This window comes from Carassius gibelio, chromosome A9 (genome assembly GCF_023724105.1).
Source record: "Carassius gibelio isolate Cgi1373 ecotype wild population from Czech Republic chromosome A9, carGib1.2-hapl.c, whole genome shotgun sequence".
In the NCBI taxonomy this organism is placed as follows: Eukaryota; Metazoa; Chordata; class Actinopteri; order Cypriniformes; family Cyprinidae; genus Carassius; species Carassius gibelio.
The window spans coordinates 23,698,561-23,725,611 of NC_068379.1; the positions used below are offsets into that span (position 1 = coordinate 23,698,561).

The 27,051-nt window shown below is 37.3% G+C and overlaps 3 protein-coding genes and 1 pseudogene across 7 annotated transcripts; 3 read left to right on the plus strand and 1 right to left on the minus strand.

Annotated features, from left to right (window-relative positions):
* Nucleotides 1–3,667: 3,667 nt before the first annotated feature.
* LOC128020018 (1-phosphatidylinositol 4,5-bisphosphate phosphodiesterase delta-4-like) lies at nucleotides 3,668–11,343 on the plus strand. Its single transcript, XM_052606525.1, has 16 exons — nucleotides 3,668–3,814; nucleotides 4,580–4,621; nucleotides 4,705–4,863; nucleotides 5,554–5,782; nucleotides 6,072–6,201; nucleotides 6,287–6,518; nucleotides 6,924–7,125; nucleotides 7,466–7,610; nucleotides 7,772–7,921; nucleotides 8,939–9,082; nucleotides 9,179–9,332; nucleotides 9,506–9,622; nucleotides 9,776–9,954; nucleotides 10,039–10,171; nucleotides 10,394–10,543; nucleotides 10,941–11,343. Exons 1-16 carry the CDS (start codon nucleotides 3,793–3,795, stop codon nucleotides 11,027–11,029), a joined length of 2,277 nt encoding a protein of 758 aa, XP_052462485.1. The 5' UTR covers nucleotides 3,668–3,792; the 3' UTR covers nucleotides 11,030–11,343.
* Nucleotides 11,344–11,480: 137 nt separating this feature from the next.
* Nucleotides 11,481–18,514, minus strand: znf142 (zinc finger protein 142). 5 transcript variants are annotated; one of them, XM_052606524.1, is made up of 9 exons: nucleotides 18,252–18,487; nucleotides 17,688–17,953; nucleotides 17,146–17,280; nucleotides 16,242–17,069; nucleotides 15,496–15,673; nucleotides 13,998–15,415; nucleotides 12,469–13,934; nucleotides 12,257–12,362; nucleotides 11,481–12,178 (listed from the first exon to the last, which is right to left on the minus strand). In XM_052606524.1, the coding sequence occupies exons 2-9, from the start codon at nucleotides 17,761–17,763 to the stop codon at nucleotides 11,697–11,699; spliced, it is 4,689 nt and encodes a 1,562-aa protein (XP_052462484.1). In that variant the 5' UTR covers nucleotides 17,764–17,953; nucleotides 18,252–18,487; the 3' UTR covers nucleotides 11,481–11,696. The 5 variants fall into 5 exon arrangements, with proteins under 5 accessions (XP_052462484.1, XP_052462479.1, XP_052462483.1 ...); XM_052606519.1 differs by having other exon boundaries at nucleotides 12,469–15,415; nucleotides 18,252–18,514; XM_052606523.1 differs by having other exon boundaries at nucleotides 12,469–15,415; nucleotides 16,242–17,066; nucleotides 18,252–18,488.
* A 166-nt stretch (nucleotides 18,515–18,680) lies between these two features.
* LOC128020025 (mitochondrial chaperone BCS1-like) lies at nucleotides 18,681–22,096 on the plus strand (annotated as a pseudogene).
* Nucleotides 22,082–26,955, plus strand: LOC128020024 (sterol 26-hydroxylase, mitochondrial-like). The gene is made up of 9 exons (XM_052606537.1): nucleotides 22,082–22,358; nucleotides 22,655–22,845; nucleotides 23,051–23,250; nucleotides 23,848–24,045; nucleotides 24,154–24,317; nucleotides 24,405–24,571; nucleotides 26,090–26,171; nucleotides 26,261–26,461; nucleotides 26,541–26,955. The coding sequence occupies exons 1-9, from the start codon at nucleotides 22,119–22,121 to the stop codon at nucleotides 26,661–26,663; spliced, it is 1,566 nt and encodes a 521-aa protein (XP_052462497.1). The 5' UTR covers nucleotides 22,082–22,118; the 3' UTR covers nucleotides 26,664–26,955.
* Nucleotides 26,956–27,051: the final 96 nt, after the last annotated feature.

The following is a 27,051-nucleotide window of genomic DNA, read 5'->3' on the forward strand; positions in this document are numbered from 1 at the left end:
TTCTGCTCCACTGCCTGTTAGAAACACCATCACATGACCAAACTAACAACCAATCCAAAAGAACACAGGTCAGTGCCAAGCCCTACTGTCCATCTGTGACCTATTACACCCAGATGAACACCACATGGCCTATTCTAGGTTCTACATACACAATACGCACCAAGCACCAAGCTTCAAACCAAATGTCTTGCTTGGATGACTACTTGTGAGGAGTAAAACAGAAATATGCTTTTGTTTAAAGACTAAATTTTCCAGAAGTTACCACACCTCTTGGATTATTATAAATGTTTACATAAAATATGTGTGTGTGTTTGCTGTATATTTTTATATGTATATATAAATACACACACACACACACACAAGTGTATATATATTTAAGAAATATATATATATATATATATATATATATATATGATTATATTTATAAATATATTTTTTCTTAAAAATGTAAAGTATGTAAACCTGTGTTTATATATATATATACACATATAAATATACACTATACATACAAATATATTATGTAAACAAACTTTCATTTTGAATGTTATAAATCAATTTGAAATCATTAGTATTTTTTAAAAACTATTTATAAAATTTGCGATCATAAAGAACAACTACTAACCGATTCTAGCAACTTGCAAAGCTTGAACTAGAAAAATCTCCACCATATAAATTTCCATTACTTATTAAGATTTTATCCATTTTATCTCATTTATCCATGGACCAATGAGTCAGCTTCTAAACTCCAACCTTCTCTAAATATATATATTTTTTTATGTTTTGGTCGAAAACATAAAAACAACATCTGATACTAACCGTGCCTGCTTTAGACTGTTTGCTGAATCCATAGCACCTGTAGAAACAGAAAAGAAACTATTTGAAATGTTTTTTCTTCATATTGCAGACAACATGCAGTTCATTACAAGAGTCAAAACACATCAGACTACAGGCATGACATGGAAACCACATGACAGGAAATTACATATGAACAATACATTTAAATGTGTGAAAAACTTCACTTAGGCAGATACAATAGTAAAAACATTAATGCAGTTGATGCAAAGCCAATCAGACTAATAGTCAATCTGTGCCACTCTCATTCCCAGAAACTGAACCTCAGTCATACTCACTGCATATATTGTGATATGAGAAGGCATGGACTGATTTTAGAAATAAAAGAGACAGACAGAAAGAAAAAGGATATGAAAAACAAGATGATGATGGGGTAGAGAATTAATAGATGCCTTTAATTGAGATTTTGTCTGACCCTGAAATGCTGACACAAAGAGCTAGTTAAGGTGAAGAAAACAAAAGAGGGTGAATGAAATTTGGTACTAAATTAATGTATGGTGCACATACCTGTACAACAGGGAAGATGTGGATGAAATCCAACCCTTGGATCTGACGAGGCTCTAATCAGTGTGGACATGATCTGACACAATCTTTTCTGTCAGAGCACTTAAATGGAAAATACACAGATAACCACATTACCCAGAATTCAGTTCAACCTAAGCAGGAAGGTTTCTGTCATTTCTCATTCTTCCCATGTTACAATGCTGTTTGTTCTACACACACTTACATTTTTTGACCAATGGTGGAATTTTCTTGGAAAAGCAGATCAACGTCTATGTCAAAGTATACACCAGGTCACTCCTCCAACCACCTAAAGTAGAAGCAGAGACCGTTCACAGTTAAACTAATGGTGTGTTAATTACACTGTAATTTGATTGGTGGGTAAAGTCTGACCTACTTTGTCAAAGGGTGTCAGTCCCTTAATGCGTGCTCTGAAATAACCAGCAGCGAGCAACAGCTCCAAAATCTCAGCAAGCTTGACACTCTGCTCCTCATCCTCACGTGTCTCCACAAGTCAATATTTTATTGTTAAACTTGTATTGTTACTTGCCACTAAACACAAGTTAATTTTAAATTTTTAAATAAACAGTATCCAAACAATTTCTAAAAATGCACATAAATACTGTAGAATAAGTTTTGTAAATTACATTAGCAGATACCTCATGTTATATTAATCTTGTTATTTATTCTCTTAATGCAAATTAATTGAATTCTGTTACTGTATACTGACTTCTTCACTCAGTAATGCTGATAATAATTTACATATTAAATATATTAAATTAAATCTAAACCTATTAATTTAGCAGACGAGTTTATCATCATATGCATAATGACATATTACATATACAAGTGTACTTCACTATACACTTCTTTTTAACTGATATGTTAAAGCTGCAGTAGGGAACTTTTGACGCTCTAGCGGTTAATAAACAGAACTGCTTGCGTCTTACGGAAGAACATCGTAGCCGGAACTACTTCTCTCTGTTTATGTCTATGAAGAATCACAAACGTACTGGGTTACTCCGCCGCGGTATCACCGAAGCAATCTAAAATAGTCCGAATATAAACACTTATTATAGGTGTACCCTAGTGATTCAGGACAAGCTAAAAACACGGTTTGGAAAATGGATTCATGGTGTACTCGCTTATTATGTTCATTTTTCTACACTTTCACTCTGCTGAATCCATTCAGCAAATAATTTAAGCCATCTATAATATACCCAAACGGTGATTAACATTACCCATGTGGAATGTTACCTACATTTAGTGAAGCAGCTACAATTTATCATATCAATTTATCTCAAAATCTGCATTTAGGTTTACTTAATGTATTTCCTGCGCTTATGTGCAATATTGCTCACATGGATTTTAACAATTCTTGATGTTCAAGTGGAAATTTAAGAAATATAGACCTAATTTAAAACCAATATTATGGATGAAGCACCCTCAACAAGTCAAGTCAGGAAGCTGTTTTTATTATTATTATTACATAGCATAAATAAATAATCTTGACATGTTTCTATCACACAAAACAGATTCCAGCTGCATCAAATTCATCTGCTTTAAAACATAATCAAATAATTAATTATTTGAATGAATAACTCAAAATATGTTATGATGTTTAATTTCTGCAAAAAAGCAATACAAAAAAAAAAACAAGGAATATGCAATGTGTAAAATTTATGTGATATAAAAATTGCTAAATTATTTATGTGTTTTAAGAAATAATGGCAACAGAATTTAACTTTAAATATGTACACTCTGTATTATGATATTGCTATGATATTTCCTGGTAGTTTTCAGTTGCTGTGGCAATATTAGCTAAACAACAAAAAAATCTTCTAAAGCTATTTTCAGTCAAAGACATTGATTTTAATGTTTCTAAACCAGAATCTTTTACAGCAAGTGAGTTTTGTCAACATTTCCATGCTTTGCTTGTATTTGTATCTTTCCTTATTTGTAAGTCACTGCTGCCAAATGAATTTATGTAAATATAAATGTAAATATAGGTTGTGCTTGGTAAAGACTTCACCATTCTTGGCTGTCTAATTGGGTTTATAATTCTGACATTCTGGAAACATACTGTCAAGGAAGAATCCCTCAAGACTGTGCATCAATCTCTCTATTTATAATTCTATTTATAAAACTGTGTAATATGTAGACTTTTATATTGTATATGGTGTAAAATTGTTTAGAATTCATTTTTTTTAAATATAATATAGACTGTTTCTAATTCTGTATTTAATGCAGAATTGTAATGAATAATGTTATTTTATACGTCTTGTCTTCTTAAAAAGGCAGGACAAAAGGAAAAGTGGGAGTGTCTAGGAAGGAACGAGACAGAGGAGGGGGTGAAGGAAGATATGCATCATGTGGACGTAGACCAGACTGTGGCTCTGTGTTCGCAAGCAGCCCGTTTAACTCTTTCCGTCCCACTAGATGTCAGTTCATCAGACGTCCGGTGAGTTCTGTTTATTCACTTTTTCTCTTTCTGTTTGCTTCATCTGTCTGCACCCCCTCCCATCTCTTTTTGCTGTGTGTTTACATTACTTTGTCAGCATTTACTGTTATTAGTTGCTCACATTAGAGCATAATATGGTCTTCATTTGCACTAATAATAAAATTATAATGGCCTCATTTAAGGTTCAAATTAAAGTGAAGTGTGGTAATGATATTCAATATCCACTTATTTAAAATTCAATAATGGCAGGAGAGAGCTAAATTAGATTCTACTTTATCCCCTTGGGCTATAACAGAACATAATTATGTTATCGTAAGGATCTCAGAGACATATTTAGCCATGACTCATGACTCGCCTGACTACACGGCTTCACTTTTGCTTGAATGAACATGTTTTCCTTTGGAGTAATTCACTAGAAAGTTGTCTTCCCTTTGTAAAATAGGGCACAATGGTGATGGAGTCAGCCTATTTCTATATTTCATTTAACATGTCTGTGGTTTCTTTGACAAAATAGCTTATTAGATCCTGTTTCATCATAGTGCATAAGGAGTCCCATCAGCAACACCTAAGACACAAGATGTCAGTGGCTGAACGGGACTAAATATATAATGTACGTGTATGTACAGAATAAAGAGATTTACACATTGAGCTATTTGATTCAGCCCTCTTTCTTTTAAGTCATTATAGGCATGTTACCGAAATAAGGACCTGAAATTAGAATTGCTGGTGAGATGGTTATACAATAATGTTCATTTGTGTCTGCAGAAAAGGTGAAATATTGGAAAATGGAGTCACCTCAAACATGCTGTAAGTCATCATGTGTGTTTGTTGTTCAAATAAGCTTAGTGTTTCTGAATATTGCTGATGGCCATTTTTCCGTTCTCTGGCAGGTGAACAGGGTCATCAAAACCTTGAAGCCATGAAGGCAGGCATGTTTCTGCGCAAGGTGAAGTCTCGTACGTGGAAGCGTCCGAGGCACTACAAACTCCAGGAAGACTGCAAGACTGTCGCATATAAATCTAGCTGGGCAATAAAATCTTATTCTACCTGTACGTCCGCACTGAGTTGAGATTTTCAGTATTTATTATGGTTTAAATGCTTCAGTAATCTTGTTAGTTTAGGTCTAGTTTTAATTGTATAATTAATCCAAGATGGGCTAAAAATTACTAAAACACACAAACAGGATTATATATGAGAAATCTAATAGCTATTGCATATAAAATAATGGTCTTGTACATATCAGCAGTTATTGGTTTCACTTAAATGTAATTTGGAAATAAATCCAAAAGGTATACATTAGTGGACGAATAAAAGTAGACATGTCAAGGTAGTAGATTAGACATAAGGAAAATTGTAAATCCGGGGATTCATTTAATATGTATATTACTTAGATTACCATGCATTGGAAATGTGCCTTAAGTAATATTCATGAGCTCATTCAGTTCATTTGTTTTGCTGGCTACAAATGGGTGAAGCTATGGGTACCAGTGGGTGGCTTTTTGTTTGACACCCATCATCTTTACCTTTTCACCATGGGGTGATGAACATCTTCAGCTTCCAATGAAATTAAGAGCTCCTTTAGTTCACTATGAACAATAGTAAAACATGAAGTATTAGTAAAAATGTAGCTTGCCTTTTCAAAAAATAGTTTGAGTTCTTTAAAAACTTTGAGAAGAAGGACTCTGAACCAAAAAAAGCTTAAAAGCAAAGTTAATGTTGTCTTTAAATTTGTTTTTCAGTCTCCATCAGTGATGTGGAGGCTGTTCGTGAGGGACATCAGTCCGAAGCGCTCCTCAATGTGGCAGATGAGTTTCCTGCTGACCGCTGTTTCACTCTGGTGTTTCGCGGCCGTAGGGGAAACCTGGACCTGGTGGCTGATTCAGCGAAAGAAGCTCAGGCCTGGATTCGGGGCATCAGAGCCCTAATGGACAACATGGAGAACATGGACGAGAGCACCAAACTTGACCAGTATCCTTGCTTTTGAAGTAGCTAAACAGAACTACATGTGAAAATATTTATTTATTTATTTATTTATTTTACTTTTGTACTTTTGTTTGGTGCATGTTGAGGCATAGATAGATGGATGGAGGGATGGATGAATGGACCTACAGATAGATTGTGGATGAATAGATGGATGGAACGATAGAAGGACAGACAGATAGGTAGGTAGATAGAGAGAGAGAGAGAGAGAGAGAGGTTAATGAAGTCCAGCTGTGCACTGTCAACTTAAATTATCAACCTAAACCATTCCGCTCAGATGGATCTCAGACTGGTTTCTGAAAGCAGATCTAAACAAGGATGGCAGAATAAATTTTAAGGAGGCAAAAAAATTACTGAAAATGATGAACGTGAACATGAATGAAGAACATGCATGCTGTCTTTTTATGGTGATTATGTGACACTTATGTGATTTTGCATCATAAATGTACACCATGTTGAACCTCATTGTCTTTTGTTAAAATTTCCTCACAGACGGCAGACAAGTCTGAGTCAGGAACCCTGGAGGGCCAGGAGTTTGTGGAGTTCTACAAAATGCTTACAGAGAGAACAGAGGTGCTGGACTTATTCCATTACCATTCCAGTGATGGGCAGAGTCTGTCCCAGTGTGATCTGGAGGAGTTCCTGAGAGAGGAGCAGCTAGAGCGGGAGGGTAGTCATGAACATGCCCTTCAGCTGATTGATCGCTATGAGCCTTCAGACACAGGTAATGATCCACCGTCAACCACTATACACTCTTCTTTTATCATTTTTGTTATTTTTATATATATATTTAGCTGAACTTCGGCTTTTTGACTTTTGCTTTGCTTGAAGTTAGCTTAATATAGTGTTTATATAGCTTAATTCATTTATTTTTAAAATAATATTTTCTTTCTGAAAACATTTTTAGACTGAGCAGTAAATTGTAGACACTTGTGATCATGCAAGGGTTCAGGGTTAAAGATGTAACTGAAAAATGATTTGTTTGCCTATTTGGATGCTCTTTTAATAATGGAGTAGTTGAGCAGTAAATCTAGATCACTGCATGGGCAACAGTGGTCCTTTACTCATGACAGTCATTTAAGACTGAAGATTGAACAGGACAATATGCTTACATTGGCTTCTTGTACAGCCAGAAAGAATCACTCGATGTCAGTCGATGGGTTCTTAATGTACCTGATGTCTCGTGAGGGATCCATCTTCAATCCAGAACGGCAGAGCCTTTTTCAGGACATGAGTCAACCGTTGGCCCACTATTACATCTCCTCATCACACAACACTTATCTGATGGAAGACCAGCTAAAAGGACCAAGCAGTGTAGAGGCCTACATCCAGTGAGTTCTGCTTATTTATGGTCATGTGATAATAAGTAGCATCTCTCATACATGTATAATGGTGTTTCTGTGTTTGAAACCGCCTAGTTCTGTGATGCCCAAATACACTTTTAAACAATGTAACACAAATTGAAATAACAAAAACAAAGCGTACATTAGAAATGAAGATTGCATGTTTCAGTTTTCCTTCCTCTTGTGGTATGGAATGGCAGGCCGAATCAAAGGTCACCACAACCCAACTTTGGCCCTTGGGTCCTGGTTTTGGGCATCTTTGGCCTAGTTGAATGCATTGCACTTTGTTCTTTGTGTTCATGACAGTGGTGGTTTATTTGTTGTTAAGGGCACTGAAACGAGGCTGCAGGTGTGTAGAGGTGGACTGCTGGAATGGATCGAACGGAGAGCCGGTGGTTTATCATGGACACACACTGACATCGAAGATTCTCCTCAAAGATGTGATTACTACTATTGCAAATTATGCCTTCAAGGTGATCTATGTATCAAATATCATTATGAATATCTGTTAATAATGATTTACTTTGTTGTTCACATTATTGATATTAATACTATTGTTATATAATATTGTTGTTGATGTTAATATTAATTATTTACATGGATACATAATAATCTGTATTAATGTTACTTCTAGGCATCTGAGTATCCACTCATCGTGTCCATTGAAAACCACTGCAGCGTAGAGCAACAGGAAGTCATGGCTCGATATTTCAGAGACATTCTGGGTGATATGCTACTGACGAACACAGTAGAGGGAGTCTCCAGCGAACTGCCATCCCCAGAGGTGAGCTGTTCAATGCCTTGTAGACAGTGGTGCACTTAACTTAACTGCTCCTAATGACTTCTTTTTAAAAAACATGGATGACTTCCATGGATCTTAATATATTCTATTTTATAGTCATAGTACTGCAATGGGCACTTCATTAACTATTAATGGTCACTCACTCACATATGAAGACGTCAGGTTCATATCAACTTTTATAGGATTGATTTTTAAAATATCTGTCAATACTGCGGGGTCCAAAAGACTGAGACCATATTGAGTGTGGTATTTTCTCATTTAAGTCTCAAAATAAAAAGAAAGATTGGACCCACTTTATATTAAGTGGCCTTAACTACTATGTACTTACATTTTAATTAATAATTTATTACAATGTACTTATTGTGTACATACATGTTTTTACATTGTACTTATATTTGAAGAAAACCTACATGTAATTACATCTGTATTTAATTTCTGTAATTACATTTATAATTACACTGTTGACCCATACTTTACACCTTAACCCACCCTTAAACTTACCCATACCTCCAACCCTCTCCCTAACCTTACCCCTATCCCACCTCAATAGCAGCAAAAGTGTTTTACAATACAATATGAACACAGTAAGTACATTGTACTTATTTTTTATGTAAGTACATAGTAGTTAAGGCCACCTAATATAAAGTGGGACCGAAAGATTTTGCAATGCAAATTCTTCAGCTTCCTCAGATTGTTAAAAAGATTATATAATTTGTAATGAAAATTCATTTTTTTAATCAATTAGAAATGTGCAAAGTAGAAGCATTTTCACATCAGACTGTCTCTCTTTATTTTCACATAGTGTTTATATATATATATATATATATATATATATATATATATATATATATATATATATATATATATATATATATATATATATATAGTGTTTTTCATAAAAATATCATTACATTTTCAATTATTCTGTATATATTGTTTGAATTATATATTATATAATAATGTATTTTTTAACAATAGTTGTTCCCTCATTTCTTTCAGGCACTAAAGAGAAAAATCTTGTTGAAAGGAAAGAAGATTGAAAAGGAGTCCGAGAGCCCCACAGGTGAAGTCAGCGATGAGGATGAGGCAGCAGAAATGAATAAGGACATTCTGGCATCAGAGAGTCCTTCAACAGATGGCAAGGTACCAGTGGAAACAGAGAAACTGAGGAAAAGGTCTCAGTATTTTCCACTCACTTGTTCAACATTGTTTTTGAATGTGCACTTTTGCCCTGTGTAGAAATCGAAGCATAATCTATGCAAGGAGCTCTCAGACCTAATGTTCTGTAAGAGCGTACATTTCCACAGCTTTGAGCATTCCCGCATGTCTGCTAATCCTCATGAGATGTCATCATTCTCCGAGTCTAAAGCCCGTAAATATTCAAAGGAAGCAGGTTAGAAATTGTTTTTAGATGGATAGTCTGAATATATTCAACCTCATATTGTTCCAAACCTGTATTTTTCCTTTCTATATAAAATATGTAAAAAAAAAAATTAAATCTAACTTGTACCATTATGTTAGAATAATTACATTTTTATATTATTCATTCTAATTTTTGTCTTTCAGGTTCAGATTTTGTGCTTCATAACACCAGGCAGCTGACAAGAGTGTATCCAAGTGGAATGAGAACGGATTCATCAAATTACTGTCCAGTAGACATGTGGAACATGGGATGCCAGATTGGTTAGTATGGTAGAAATTATACTGGCACATCATTATGTCAATTCTACCAGGTGAAAAAATGTGAGCATGGAAGACATAAAAACGCTCTATGTAAAGAGAAGCAGGGAAACATCTAATGTGTTGTATTTACTTTACTATGTTTCTGATTAATAGTGGCATTAAACTTCCAGACAGCAGGGATGGAAATGGATCTAAATGATGGGTTGTTTACTCAGAATGGATGCAGTGGCTACATCCTAAAACCTGAGATCCTTCGCAAAAAGGAGAGACTCTTTGATCCTGAAAATCCAGAGGGACATGAAGATCACCACCCTCTACTGTTCTCTGTTAAGGTATTAAACAATATTCACGTTCCCTCTGCAAGTTTATTTTGAGTTTTCATTTGTTGATTCTTTTTGTTTTCATAATTTTTTTAGGTTATTAGTGGACAACAGCTTCCTAAAGTAAAGCAAAAAGATTGGTCCATTGTAGACCCCCTGGTAAGGGTAGAAATTCATGGCGTACCTTTGGATCAAGCTAAACAGGAGACTAAATACATTGACAACAATGGTGAGGAAGTAAGAATGAATTGGTCTGTAGTGTTGCCAAATCACTACAAGAGAGATAAATGGAAACTGTGCACGTTCACATGCATACACATGTAACTTTAATAATGTGGAAACAGACATTACCTGTTAAGATGACAAGTTTCCATAATTTTACAAACCATAGGAATCATATTTAAGTCCTGCTGCTGCTGCAGTGATTTTTCAAATTTTTTCATCTGGACAGGATTCAACCCTCGCTGGAACGAAAGCTTACAGTTCACAATCCACACTCCTGAGCTAGCACTGGTGCGTTTTGTAGTTGAAGACTATGATACAACATCAAGGAACGACTTCATAGGGCAATACACCCTACCTTTTACCTGTATTCAACCAGGTAGTCCTATATTGAAAAACAGTAAAAAAAACAACAAAAAAAAACAGGGTCTTATTCACTAACCAAGCAAACACTGCCTGTGTAAATTTTTCCACACAGAAATCCTTATTTACCATTTACTCTGCACTTTGTATTTTACTTTTTTTTTTCTTAATGTAAGATAAAAGTTAGAACCATCACTCATTTAGAATAAACTGGATTACTCAACATTAGAACGAGGGGTAAGAACAAATTTGTGAACATGGACCCTTTTTTGTGCAAATTTAGTGTGAAAATCAATTTGACTCACATAAGACTAGTATTATTATTAGTGAATGAGACCCAGTGTTTTTGTGCATGTACTCTTAAGCCATTGAAAATTGCCTCCTTGCAAATAACAAAAAGCTTCTTTTTACAGGATATCGTCATGTTCATCTGTTGTCCAAAGACGGAACGAGTATCCATCCATCCTCCATCTATGTTCATATCAAAATCACACAGCTGTAATTTCACAATTACAGGAGTTTTATTCACAATGCTTGAAACTTGTTTTGAGGGGCTAATATTTTTCAGACAAATCTGTAGTTTGCTTTTAAAACATAGAGAAAACATTTTATCCTGTGCAGTGATCAAAAACAATACAAATGCTGGTAATTATTTGAGCAAAATAAAATATTAATAACTAGTACTTGCATTTAAAAAAAAAGGTATAGCAACTGGCATTATTTATTATTTATATCTCTATAATTGCATAGTGTTAGTAGAATGTTGCAGAAACGCTTTTCTGGTAAAAGCACATTTTATTTTTAGTTGTTTACCTATGCAATACTAAATGTACTGTTTTTATTTTTGAACGTTATACGATCAAGGCAGAATGGATCGTTAATGTTGTACATTCTCTGATTTAAAGGAACTGAGCATTTTATAATGCCTTTTATAAATAACCTGAAAGCAAGTGTTCAAAGTAAATGACTTTTATTTCCATTATGTATGTACTGTACATTTGCAGCTAAAAAAAATTTCTTTGAAAAATGCCTTTTAAAGGAGTAAACATTAATAATTATATCGTAAAAATATTTATTCAGTGTGGTTTGAATGAGGGTTTTGATTTTAATTACATGGAATACTTTCATAGGACAAAGAAATGTCAATTGAGATGTATACAGAAGCACAGCTACATATCCCCTGCTGTTTGCATGTGCTCTAAAGCAGTTTGCCCATCCTCTTGTCTCTCTTCCGCTTCCCTAATCCAGGTCTTTTGTGTACTCATAGAGGCCTCTTGGTCTTTACCCACACCATCTTGAACAGGCAAGTCTGGGTGATGTCTCTGAAGGTGCTTTACAACCTGAAATTTCTGTTTTGCCCTGTAGGGACAGTGGAGGCAGTAAAATGGCAGCTTATTTGTGTGGGACAGATAATGATGGCGGAGACCCGCAGGCCAGCGGAACGCTCTTTGGCATATGGAGCACACATAAGGTCGCTCCTCACTGTGCTTTCTCTGGTGTGTCTTGAGGAGGAAGCGTGTCTTGAAAGCCTTTCCGCACTTCTCGCATATAAAGGAACGCACGTCTCGGTGACGTGTCTCCCGGTGGATGCGCAGGGCATCGGCACGGTTGGTGCGGTACTCGCAGTCCTCACATGCATAAGGTTTGGCACCTGTTGAAAAGAAGAATAAACATCAAGGTGTGCAAGCAGTTTACAATGATAATAAGTTAAACTATAGCACATAGCTACCTGTATGTTTTGTCATGTGATACTTCAGCTGGTTTACCCATTTGCATTTGTAGCCACATTCTGGGCAGAGATACTTGCGTTCCTCCATGTGAATCCTCATGTGATACTAAAATGAAGAGAGCGCAATTAAATTGGAAACACCAAAAGAAATGGATAGTAAAAACTAAATACCCAAACCTTTAATCACTATCTTGGATAACAGCTCTTCATACCTTCAGTCTTGAAGGATCAGCACATGCATAATTGCACTTCTCACACCGGTAAGGTTTCTCTCCCGTATGGATTCGAATGTGCCAGGTGATCTTCTGTTTGTTTCTGGTGGAAAACTCGCATTCAGTGCACTTAAAGAGGCAAGTTCCTCCGTGTGACCGCACATGCTGGTCAAACACCACTTGGTGGGTGCAAGAGAAACCACAGACATCACACTTAAGAGTTTTCTTCTCTGCTGGTCCATCTTCATGCTCATCTGACATATGCTGGACCAGAAGGAGTCTTTTATGGGTACTAAAGGAACAGACTGAGCACTGATGGCTGATGGACATCTTGCTTTGTTTTTCTGGACCATTTTGAGGATCTTTCGTCTTGATTTCAGAATGTTCATGCTGGATATGTGTTTTGAGAGCAGCCTGGCAACCACAGGTGAAGCTACATTGGGTGCAAGACAAGCTGTTAGCATCTGGATGTGCTCGGTTGGAATGTTGCCTAAGGGCAACATCAGAGACGAAACGTGCATTGCATTGGCTGCAATGGTAGCTAAGATCACCAGTGTGGCAGCTCAAGTTGTGGCGGTTGATGTCATTGAGGTTATAAGCTCTGTAGTCACAAAGTGAACAGAAGTGCGTTGCCTGTTTGTCATGAATGCGTTGATGGTGCAAGCGTAGTCTAGATGTGGTGCCGAAAGTTTGGCCACAGAGATCACAGCAATGCCTCCCAACACCTGTGTGCATGGACTCATGGGCCTCAAGTCGATAGCGACGGATTGTGCTAAATGAACAGAAGCGGCATTGGTGAGGACGGACTCCCTCATGCTTCACAGCAACATGCTGTGTCAGGCAGCGCTCTTGCTTGCAGGTGAATGAGCAAAGATTGCACCGTAGGTTGCCAGATATTTTACCTCTAGAAACCTTCTTCTCTTTCTTATGACCTAGGATATGATGATTGAGAGATTTTTCCGATTTGGCAACAAATGAACACTGTGGACACTGTGTTTCACCTGGTTTTAAACAGCCCTTTATCTGATGACTTGCTAGAGCTCTCTTTTGGTGGCAGAGAAAAGGACATTTGGGACATGAGAAACGAGGTTTGGGGTCTTGGGGTCTCTCTTCTTCTACTGAATCCCTTTCTGAGTCATTTGCCCCGTCTTGCTCCTGATCATGTTCTGAATCACTAGGATTATCTTCTTGCTCAAACTGCTCTCCCATCTCAGCCAAATCTACCTTATTGGTGCTTCCACTGCATGTTGCACAATGCCGACCTATTGTGACTTTCCTAACAGATGAGAAAGGACATTTTCTGCAACTATACCTACCATCATCTTCAATATATCCCAAAATCTCATCATTTACCAATGCCTCCTTTTCTGCCATCTTGTTTTTACTCCTCACAATCGCCTGCCCTCCTTTATTTGTGCTTGTCAGGGAATCAGTCTCATTTACTGCAACAGCTATAATAGGAGACGGTGAGTCACCATCATCTTGTACTCTTGAATCTGTAGAGTCATTGACTTCAACAAGTTCAGGATGTGAGTCACCATCATCTTGTACTCTTGAATCTGTAGAATCATTGACTTCAACCGGTTCAGGATGCATTGTTAGGGATTTAAGAGTTGTACTCTGTACTTGCATAGATGCATCACTCCCTGAACTACCTTCACAACTCCCTGATTTACCTACAGTGCTAGTGAAAACAGACTTCTTTCTGTGCCTCAGCAGTGACCGACACTTCCGGAGGTGGGTGTTCAAAGAACGCTGCTGTTTAAACTGCATACCACAGTCCTGGCAGCGTAGTCCTGCCTTCATGACCTGGCAGGACGACTTGCAGTGCCGGATTAATGCTGCATGCTTTCTGGTCACATAGGAGCAGCGGCTACACTGATACATATTATCCCGTGTCTGGACGACAAGCATCTGCACCCTGCCCTCTAGTACAAGGGCTTCAGCCTGGTCTTTATCCTGTTTTCTCATGACATGCAAACGAGTCTCAGAAGCCGAGGCCTCTACACATTTCTCCTGATGGAGTCCCTCCCTGTTCCTTTCAGTTTCTGTCAATGGTGGCAACTCTTCAGAGTCACTTTGATCCTCAAAGTAAGCTGCATTGTCATCATCATCATCAGCTGATGGTTGTGGGAAGTTCTGGTGGACTGTTTGCAATGTGTGAGATTCAGAATGGCCTTCAAATGCTGTGTCGTGTATATTTACTGTCTCGGCAAGTACCATTTGTGTGCTACTCTGACTAGTTTGGGAAGTAAAACGTGGGGAGCCACACTGTTCTTCATTATTTGGATCTCCTTCAGAAAGATTACTTGCCTCTTCTCTTGCAGATTCAATATCAAAACTGGCCTGCTGTACTAAAGTAATTTCCTCAGTTCCTCCAATAGTGGCTGATATTGCTTCATTCTCATTCACGGACATATCTTTTGAGTCATCTATAGTCCTATTAGAAACTTTTGCATTAACTGTTTCTTCCCTATATTCTGAATTTGAGGTCTGAGGTGCTGTGGTTTTGGAGAAAAAGTTATGCGTCAAATCCACAGAGCTTTGCTCTTTTTCTTTCTGTGCATATTTCTCAAGCCACCCCACATCTCCAGGCACATATCCATGGGATTTCTTTTTATGCAGGAAAAGGCCGGTGTTGCTAAATGTGGTGTAGCGGCACAATGCGCAGCGGAAAACGCGTGTCTGGGTGTGCCTGCAGTTCTCGTGGCTATGCAGCGCTTGGCGGTACTTTGTTGTGTAAGGGCAAAACGTGCACTGGTAAACAGGAGTTTGAGGATCTGCCTTTGTGGAGTGCTTGAGCTGCATATGGCTGCGCAATTCAGTCTTTCTCTTGCAGGAGTACGCACACACCTCACAGATCAAGGATTTTTCCTGGTGACGGAGTTTATGGCTGTTCAGCTGGTCGATGCGATGGCAACGATATGGACACTGATTACATTTGTACCTGAGACAGGTGTGAGGCAGGTCAGTAAACAGATGTGTTTCTTTTTATTATCATATTTTGATTTCAATCAAGGTACATACCTTAGATCTCCTGCATGCTTACGCATATGGACACTGAGGTAGTGTTTCCATTTCGTAACATATCCACATTCTGAGCACATGTGCTGTTTGTCATCAGAGTGTGTCAGCATGTGCTTTGAAAGATAAGTTTCATCGCGACATCTGAAGTCACACAGAGTACATTTGTGGGGCTTTTCACCTGTAAATACAAACGTTATCTGTCTACCAATGGCCAATGAGTCATTTTGAAGGAATAGTTCATTCAAAAAACTAAATTGTGTCCACATTCTCACTCTTGTGTCATTTCAAGCCCTATATAATTTTCTTTTCTTGTGTGAAATGTCCAACCTGCTCTCTTCCACAGAATGAAAGCAGATGATTTATACTAAAGGAAAAAATACACAATAAAAGTATCATAAAAGTAGTCGAAGTAGACTTATTCCTTCACGTTTGCTGCAGCTAAACTATACTGTTGTGTACTGTATGAAATTTGATAATTACAGCAGAGGGAAAGACACCTATTTAATTTGGTTCCTCACACAGAGCTATTGTATGACTTCAGAATACTTTGAAAATATCACACAGATTGTTTAAATAAAATCAGTATAAATCAATCAGGTTCCAATTTAGATTTTTTTTTCATGAAAAAGGAAATAATACGAGGTTGAAATAATAAGACTTAATAAACGATGACCAAATTTTCATTCTTGAGTGAACTATACCTATAATCGCTTATAAGAACTAAGTAGAGCAACTGAATATCTTACCAGTGTGCATCAGCATGTGTCTTTTCAGAACTCTTTTGTGAGCCGTTACAAAGCTGCACTGCTCACAGTGGTGGGTTTTCTCACTGGCATGAAAGTGACCAACATGTTGATCGAACTCTACAGGGTTGAGGGTTGTGAAAGGGCAGAAGCTACAGTTCAGTTCTTGATTCCCTGGATGTCCTTGCCTTTTGTGCTGCTGATAAAGGCTCTTATTTGAGCATGAGAAGTCACAATGGGGGCAGTGATAAGCCTGATGTGTGCGCAAATGTTTCTCCATGTCTTCAATGCTCCCGAAGAAAGCCCCACAGGCGTGATGACGGCACTCTACGGCTTCAATTTGGTGAGCATCTAACACATGCTTTAGAAGCTTTTTCTTTTCTCTACATTGAAATGAGCAGCCTTTATGGAAACAAGGTAATGGCTGACCATCTTGTGTTTTATTGTGAGACTTCATATGGCTCTTTAATGCCTGACTCTGACTGAAAGTCTTTTGGCAAGTTGGGCATTTAAAGAGCTCTCCACTGGGAGCATCATCTTCTTGATGCCCATGCACACCGGCGAGGTGTCGTCGCAGAGAGTTACGCTCCACCGATCCATACTCACATAGATGACACCGGTGCAGTTTCTGTCCCGTCTCTCTCAGCATGTGGACGCGCAGCTTACTCTTGCTGGTGAAATAGTGTTTGCAGGTGGGACATTGCAGATTGGGGTCAGGAAAGTGAATACGCATATGTTCTATCAAATGGGAGCGAGTCTTGAAGCAGCGTCTGCATTCAGAGCAGATGTGGGTGCGAAACATGTGTTCGGTGCCCTCTGCAACATGTCCTACTAAACAGAAAGATGGCATAAGTCAGACCTGCGTATCTAATTATTTTAATTACAGCATCGCATTTATTATATTTACCATTAGACGGAAACTTGTCTCGGGTAATGGTAGCACATTTTTTCCCCTTTTTTGTTGATGCTTTCCGTTTTTTGGTTACACTTTTCTTGCTTCTCGTTTGAATAGGCATATCCATCCCCTTCAACTGAGACGAAGCTAAAACAAAAACAAAAAATAATACACTTCTTATTGTCTGTGAGCTGTCAAAGCTGTAAAACAAGACAAATTCATACCATATATAAGTGGAATAATATTGTCAGCCTGTCATTATCGCAAAACAAACTCTTTCAAGGATCACCCTCTCTTGGTTTAGTTTGCAGTAATGACTGACTTAGTGTGTATTATTTATTATATACAAATAATACACACGAAACATTGATCTGAATTGTGATTATTTCATTTTGTAAGGAAGAGACACAGAGTGACATAAAGGATGTTAATCTAGCAACTGACCAATCAAAACCAAATATCCCAGGGACCCATTCATGCCAAAGGACTATGTCTTACATATGTAATATATAATTAATTAAACATATGGTTTTTAAAGTATTGTTGTATTTTACCTTCCAGTGTATTTGCTGCATTATTTTCCTCATGCTTGAGTTGTTCTGAATCACATCCAGCCGTTTGTTGGTCCATATTTGGGTCAAACTCCACAGGACATTAGTCAGTGAGGGATAAACTCTATTACAGCATCAGGACCATGAAGTGTTTCCGTCTCTCAGGGCAACACGAATGTTCTGCATCACCAATGAGTTCCAAATGTGATTAACAGGGTTTTGGAATACCAGACTTGAGATTGAAAGAGCTGGGTGTTTTTGTCTGTTAACTTAAAGGACATAAAGCAATTAATCCAGTGCGCTAAATATTATGAGAACATGTTTTGTTGGGGAAAAGAAAAAGTGTTTTTATTAAACAAATGTGGACCTCCTGCGCGAAGGTTCGTGTTTCATTTGATCTGATAAACAAATAAACAACAACGCACCCTCGAGGAACAGAAGATGTGTTCAATTAAAGCAAACTACTCGAATATAACTGATAGTCGTCATCAAGAGATGAATAAACGCGTTAATGCTTTATTATGTTTATATATTATTTATTAATTCAATTACATAATAAGAAATTACCTTCACTTGTGTGGATGGAAACAACGTAAACAGCGTCATTTCTTGGCCTTGTTTCTGTTCACAGAGGAAAATGAATTTTAAAATTATAATTCTGTATAACGTACACCGTGCAGAATAATCCGTTTTAAAATATACAAAATATATAGACGTTCATAACGCGACTGCGTCGCACAAACATTCACAACGGAACTATTCATGTGAAACAGTTCACACGAAATCCTTTTCCCGAACAACGGAAACAGCACAGAGGTCGCCATGTGATTTGCTCATTTCATTTTAGTGAATCGGTTCTTTTGAACAGTTGGTCCGAAAGAACCGTTTCAAAATGAAACAATTTTAAAGTGGGATTGATTTGTGAATCGTTTAAACCGAGTTATTGAAAAGAGTCGACTCAGCCTAAAGAACGATTTGTTCATTTTACATCGCTGGGTTACTGTATAAAGTGTGTGCTATGTTGCATCTTATTCGTTTCTTTTAAGCTAACAGAAACAATGTTGTTTCTAAAATGCGGTTTGACATTTGCTCTGCCGTAAATAGAGAGTTTTAAATCTGCATTAGTTTTTTTTTTAAATAAAAAGATTGGTCAGTGACAGCTTGGCATAGTCTTGTATCACTCTAAAGACTATCATCAAAATTAAAATTAAAATGATTTCACCTCATCTGCTGTGAATGTAGGTTGCATATTGCAGTGAAGAGACAAAAAGGCTTTTCCTAATTGAATAAGCCAAGAAATCCTGAAAACACCTTCATCATGACCCTGTCAAATGTTACTGGAGCCCTGAAGGACAACCCTTACTTTGGGGCAGGAGATAAAAGCTATCACTTGCTCTTAAGCTGGATCACTTAACACGCCAAACACACACAAGCATCTGAAAGTAGAGACCTCATACATGCAGCATGAGAGCGGACGAGTCCATACAGTTTGACTTCCACCCTAGTCCAGGCAACTCATTTGGTAAGATCAGAGTAAATTGTGATGTTACTTTAGGCAGTTTATATTCAATGTGCTCCTGATTTGACTTTCTCTCAGAAATCAATCCAGCACATAGTTATCCGTCTCTGATTGAGGCTTTGTGTTTTCAGGTATGGAAGGAAGTGGATCCGCATGGAGAGGACCAGGGAAAAGCAGATGGTGGATCTGCACACTAGAACGCCCTGGCAGTCCGTCACCTTTACTGCTTTCGGCAGAGACTGCCAAATATTCTTCAGCATACTTCAAGAAGGTACAGTATGAGCAGCTAGATTGTGTTTTATTCATTTTTTCCTACACTCAGCAGTGTTGTGAAATTTTATATATAGTTTATGTATAGTTTTAAAGACTGGTTGCTGAATTCTTAAAAAATATGTTGCCGTCTTAATGATTGATTCTGTGTCCGTGCATGAACTTGCTTTAAAGCAGGAGGAGGGCCGAACTGTGATGTACACTGCAATTAAAGCAGAGTGGAGGCCATTTGGTTTTCCAAGGCAATGACGACCACTGTCTTCAGTAGTGCTGGAGAATGTTGTGGCGGAGAGGATTGTGGATGATGTAAAGGAGTTCATTGGCAATCCTAAGTGGTACAGTGACAGAGGTGAAAAAATCTGCTGTATGGACCCCCAGGCTGTGGAAAGAGCAGCTTTATGTAAGCACAGTTGCTTTGTTTACAGTTGATGTTGCTATGAATAATAGTGTCTTATAAAGTATAGTGTAGATTAGTCTGGTGCAGACAGACAAAGTTAAAACAGTATTGACATAAATCTCAGAGGACAGAGTTGTATTCTTTTATTCCTTCCATTTCAAATAAATGCAGTTCTTTTGAACGTTTTTGGATATGGGAAAAATGTATCACGGCTGTATTTTTATACTGCTGTGCAAATATCATCAGATTTTTTTTTATGCTATTCAGTTCAATTCAGTTTCACTTAATTGTTGGAATTTCTTCCAAAAATTGTCTTGCATCCCATAGTGTCCCATAGTATAATATGACTGCAAATCCCAAGTCTCACCATTCTTGTGTTATTTCAGAACTGCGCTAGCAGGAGAATTGGGTTACAGCATCTGTCTGACGATCGCCTCAACAACCTGCTTAGTGTCGCTCCACAGCGAAGCATCATCCTGCTAGAGGACGTGGATATAGCCTTCGTCAGCCGGGAGCTGCTTCCCACAGAGAGTATGTCTCACAGACTGTTTGTAATTTTAATAAAAGATAGCTCTCTAGCCATGACATTAACAGCACCATGGAATAAATCTTCTGTTGTTGATCTCATTTAATCTTCAGATCCGCTGGCCTATCAAGGCATGGGAAGACTCACTTTCAGTGGACTTCTGAATGCTCTGGATGGAGTGGCATCTTCAGAGGCCCGAATTGTGTTTATGACAACTAATTTCATTGAGAGGTAAACCTCAATACTGCAACTTGTTCAGTGTGCATAACTTTTTTGTTTCTAATTAACACAAGGAAGATTAGTGGTAGTATGTTTTACAGTTCAAGGTAGTGAGAAGCAATTATCAAAATGTGTGTGATATTTTATATATACACAATATGTTTAATATATAAATCCTGTTTAATATATATTTAATATTTAAAATATATTTTATGTTTTTTTAAAAATCAATAGATAATACTGTAGTTTATCTTGAAATATCTCTTTTTGCATTTTTGTAATCCAGTAATAATGAGTGAAGTACCCAGTATTCATGAACGCCTGTGATTTCCTTTTGTTTTCTTTTTTCCCCTTTCTGTTTTTGTCTCCTCTGTGTGCTGAAGACTTGATTCAGCTCTTGTTCCTGGCCGTGTGGATCTGAAGCAGTATGTGGGTTACTGCTCTCACTGGCAGCTGACTCGGATGTTCTGGAGGTTTTACCCTCAGGAGTCTGTAGCTGAGGTGGAGCGGTTCGCTGAGCAAGCGCTGGCATTAGGACACTTCATGCTCTATAGGACAGACCTGGCTGGCTCCATCAAAAACATTGCAGAGACTGAAGGAGTGAAGAGTATACAGGCAATACAGACTTTTGTAAGATGCAGACTGAGCAACAGGCGAGTGATTTACAGAATGAATGAAATGTACAGCTGGATAAAGGCTTGCCACACACTGGAGTAATAAAATCCAACTTGTAAAAAAATTGTGAATTCTTTCTATTGTTATTGGTTTAGCAACAACAGATGCACTATTTATCATGCACTGGTTTTCTTTCACATTGTTTACAGTCATGTTTCATTTGCAGTAATTGTGTAAGTGAGACATAATATTTACTTAGCTCAGAGCAAACTTTCTTTTTTTGTTCATAACATCAATATTATATATGTTATCTAATTTTTTTTTAGGTGATTGAAAGAGAAAAAAAAATCATTCAAGGAAAACAGTCATTGTAAACACAGGTATGTGATTCAAAACATTTGTTTGCGTTTGTTCACCATGCCCTGTAGAAATTGGAAGAAATGTTAATGTTAAAGGGATAGTTCACCCAAAACGAGCATTTTCATTGTTTCCTCACTTTTAATGTAATTCCAAACCTGTCTGACCTTATTATTTTTTTGTGTAACACAAAAGGAGAAATATGGCATTCACACTACAGTTATTATAGGGACTAGGGACAGCCGTGGTCAACTTCACTTGAAAAAGAACAGCTTTTGTGTTTTACAGAGGAAAGACAAAGGTTTGGAATTAAAAAAAAAAAAGTAGAGAAAATTGTCCAGTTGATGGCAGTGTTCTTACTGTATCATTATGAGCATGATAATAGAGTTTCACCTTTAAAAACATTAGTCGACACAACATGACTTTACAGCAGATAGTGAAGGGTTAACTAGAGAGGCTTTGCCCCACCTCCCTCTCCCTCCCATGTGAAACAGGATCGGTGTTTCCCTCATTCTTCTTCCCGCTTCCATAATGGCTGTTATTTTTGCAGTGAGCTCTGTAGAAAGAAGGATCGCGTTCAGTTTTCTGAGGCGCATGACAGTGGCCACGGACTTCAGGAGAGGGGCAATGGATAATGCTGCTGCTTCTGTCACTGTCCAGGACAACCACAGGAAGCTCAAGACTGTGGATGACCTCCCAGAGATCAAAACCTTTAGGATGCTCTACACACTGATCTTTAAAGGATATCTGAACCGCATGCATGAGCTGCAGGTACAGAGAGATACCACAGCCATAGTTTGTTTATCATGTAACTGTAAATGATTTATGCCTCCATTAATGTATTCAGACTGTCACTGGTTTTACCTTTAAGGACTTCGAATAGAAAGGAAACAACTGTCTACCTTAATTTGAACACTTTTTTTTTATAATTCAGTATACTTGTTGTGATCTCAGTCTGATGTTTGTTGTTTTGCTCTGAAACGATTCAATTGTATCTCTAAATCAACCAGATGTTTCTTCACTAGCAGATCTTCTTTGTTCTTCACCACTTGTTTTCGTCTCTCCAGTTATATGAAAACCGGGTTTATGGACCTTTGTACAAAGTGAATGCTGGAAACTTCCAAGCAATTTCAATAAACAGTGTGGACTTACTGGAGGAACTCCTTAGAAAAGATGAGAAGTTTCCTTGCAGAGGAGACATGACTTTGTGGACCGAGTACCGTGACCTGAAAGGCATCGGCTACGGCCCTTTCACAGAGTAAAAACATTTGACACAATTGCTCTGTATCTGTACCATAGGTTTGTTTTGTAACATGCACATTATGCAAGACTAGTCATGTCTGGACATTTTATAAGGCCAAAGTGCATCTGGCTTATGAAGCCGTGTGATGTTATGTAAACTCAAGTAGCAAGTTGTGCCATTTATTGTTGCCCCTCTGACAAGTCAATATGTTCTTCAACAGAGAAAGAGAGAAATGGTACAAACTGCGGACAGTGCTGAACAAACGCATGCTGCATCCAAAGGACTCCGTGCAGTATGGAGATGTGGTCAATGCAGTGGTCACAGACTTCATCAAACGGATTTACTATCTGCGGCAGATGAGCCCCACCGGTGATCTGGTCTCTAACATGACCAATGAGCTTTATCGCTTTTCCCTTGAAGGTATTTAATTTCCCTAAGCACTTTAAATTAGATAGAATCAGACAACAACAGATACACATCCCCAAAGATGTACCTGATTTTTCACAATGCCCTTAATAGCTACATGTTCCCCTGAGAATAATTAGGAGCCAACCTGACACTACTATGTGAAAGAACTGCTTAAAAGAAACAACATATGTCATAATTTGTATCAGCTTTTTATAAATCGAAAGTTCAAAGGTATTGCATCTCTTTGGAATAGAATGTTACAAATCTTTTGCAAGATTATAATTGTCTTCAGTGTCACTTTTGTTCAATTGAATGCGTCCTCGCTGAATGGAAATATTGATTTGTTTCAATAAAATCTTACTGACCACTGATATTTGAAATATAGCTTGTCCTTGTGGGGATTATTGTTTTTTTATTGTTTATTTGCTTTCATATTAAAATATGGACATATGTTTTTTAAAAATTTTGTTTTATTTAAACATAATAATTTAAAGTTTTGAAAGATATATTGTTATAATATTCATTGAGTTATTTCATTTAGAAAGCTGATTAAATGGCATGCTTCTACTATATGCTTTATAAGTGTTTATTGATCTTTTTCTCATTCAGGGATCTCTTCCATTCTGTTTGAGACACGCATTGGCTGCCTGGAGAACGAAATTCCTGCAGAGACACAAGATTTCATTAATTCTATTGCACAAATGTTCACCTACAGCATGCCTGTGGTGGTGCTGCCAAACTGGACTCGCAATTACTTGCCATTTTGGCAGTGGTACATTAATGGCTGGGAGGGCATATTCAAATTTGGTAAGCTTATTAATTCATGTACCTTCTTCAGATAGACTACAAGAGATACAGGCATGTTTTGCAGTTTGATGATGTATTAAGTATGTATGTATTATGGATTATGCATAGCCAGGAAAATGATTGACATGAAGATGGAGGCCATTCAGAAACGTGTGGATGCAAATCAGGAGATTGCTGGGGAGTATCTCACCTACCTGCTTTCCAATGTCAAGATGAGCAGTAAAGATGTTTATGGAAGTATTTCTGAGCTGCTGTTGGCTGGAGTGGACACAGTAAGAGACATTTAATGTGTCTTTGACTATATTGAAGCGAAATATGTATGGGTTTTGAAATTATATTTGTTTTTCTTCATGTTCTAGACCTCCAACACTATGTTGTGGGCACTGTATCTCCTCTCAAGAGATCCAGAAGCTCAAGAGGCTCTGTATCAGGATGTAACCAGAGTCTTAAAGGATGACAGAATCCCAACTGCACAGGAAGTGAACAGCATGCCTTACCTCAAAGCTGTCATCAAGGAAGCATTAAGGTTGAGATTTATGTTGTGTAATATAATACTGTGCATCTTTGAGAAGTCAAAATAACATTTGACACAGGCGAACCCAAAAAGCTAATTCGGCATATACTATACACTACTGGTCAAATGTTTGGAATAATTAAGAAGTCTTTTAAAATAAGTATTTTTATGTTTACCAAGGGTGCATTTATTTGATGCATTAATATAGTAAAATCAGTAATATTGTGAAATATCATTATAATTATAAACAAAAGTTTTCTATTTGAATATATTTTTTAAATGTAATTTATTCCTGTAATAGCAAAGCTGAATTTTCAGCAGTCATTACTCCAGTCTTCAAATTTCACACGATCCTTCAGAAATCATAATAATATGCTGATTTGGTGCTTAAGAAACATTTCTTCTTATTATCAATATTGAAAACAGTTGTGCAGCTTAATGTTTTTTTGGAAACTGTAATACACTACCATATAAATATTTGGGGTGAGGAAGATAAAACAAGAAGAAATGAATGCATTTTATTCAAAATTTCTAGTAAATGCTGTTTTTTGTACGTTCTATTTGTCAAAGTATAACGAAGTGTTAGCAGAGATGGGACCCATTTATGGCTTTATTAAAAGAGGCAGCAGAAATACAAGCAAACAGGCCAGGGTTGAACACCAGCAGTAACAGGAAATGGTAAATAGGAAACAATGGAAGGCTTTGCAAGGAGTGGCTGTAAGTGAGCTGTTTAAATAGTCTGGGAAATGGGGTAAAGGTGAGGGTGGTATTCAATTCCAGGTATGGGTATCATGGGAAATGGAGTCCAGGACAAAAAAGTCTGTAGGTCTGAACACTGTTCTTCAGAAAAATCCTCCATGTTCTGCGGAATCTTCAGTTTTCCAGCATCTTTTGCAAATTTGAACCCTTTCCAGCAGTGACTGTGTGATTTTTGAGATACATCTTTTCACACCAAGTACAACTGAGGGACTCAAACACAACTATTAAAAAAAGATTCAAACATTCAGAAGCAAACACGGTGCATTAAGAGCCTTACACCTTTGCACAGGATGATGTCAAATTTTGTATAAATATTTTTTTTTCTATTTAGTACTGCCCTTCAGAAGCAACAGAAGATACTTGCATGTTTCCCGGAAAACAAATTAAGTACAATTTACCTTGATCTTCAAATTCCATAAGTTTTCACCCCCCAGCTCTTAATGCATCTTGTTCCCTTCTGGAGCATCAGTGAATGTTTGAACTTTTTTTAATAATTGTGTTTGAATCCCTCAATTGTCTTCAGTGTGAAAAGATGGATTTCAAAATCATAGTCACTGCTGGAAAGGGTTCAAATGTGCAAAAGATGTGGGAAAACTGAAGAATCCGAAGGACATGGAGGATTTTTCTGAAGAACAGTGTTCATTTTAGACGAGGACATGATATATATATATATATATATATATATATATATAGCATAAAATCTTAATTATTCTAATCTTTTGACAAGTGGTGTACAACTGCATATTATAATCTATGTAATTTCATGTGCAGGATGTACCCTGTGGTGCCCATGAATTCTCGTCTTATTGCAGAAAATGAAGTTGTCATTGGTGGGCACTTTTTCCCTAAAAAGGTAAATTGTCTTCATCTTGTTAGGATGAAAAAAGGGTTGCCAGTTCAGAAATTTGCATCACTAAATCGGCTATTATTTTTTTCAAACAGACAACATTCACTCTGTGCCACTATGCTATCAGCCATGATGAGAAAGTCTTCCCAGAGCCACGAAAGTTCAAACCTGACCGCTGGCTCCGAGATGGCAGAACAAGACCCAACCCATTTGGGTCAATCCCATTTGGCTTTGGAGTAAGAGGCTGTGTTGGCCGACGCATTGCTGAACTGGAGTTGCATCTGGCATTGGCAAGGGTAAAAAATACAGAAATTTGACAGACAGTTATATTACATTATAAATTGTGATTTTTTTAATTGTATCTTTTCATTCCAGCTAATCAAGTTGTTTGAAATCAGACTGGACCCCACTGTAGGTGAGGTTCAGTCCCTCAATCGGACAGTGCTTGTGCCAGACAGACAGGTTAACCTCCACTTTGTGGAGAGACAGAAGACATAAAGAATACCAATGTTTCAGCAAGATATAAGCTGCCTGTGTATATGAAATTATCAGCTAGTGTGAATCATGTGAATATGTCAACTTCTTTACCTCTGTCTGGATGTAATTCTATTGTATTTTGGGATATGCAGTATAAAGGACCCTGTATAACACTGAAAAATACTTTTCCCTATCATATTTTGTATAACTCTTGGCATTAAATTGTTGTTGTGGACTGTATTTCATTCTGTTGACATATATTAATGTATTATATGAACTTAAAAATAAATTAAACCTTTTAATGAATCCAAAATCTCTCTTTTTGTGTTATTGGTCAGTATTTTTGGAAGGGCAATTGTGGATATTTATTACTTTCTTACCACCTTAATTGATCAAATAGTCGGCACTG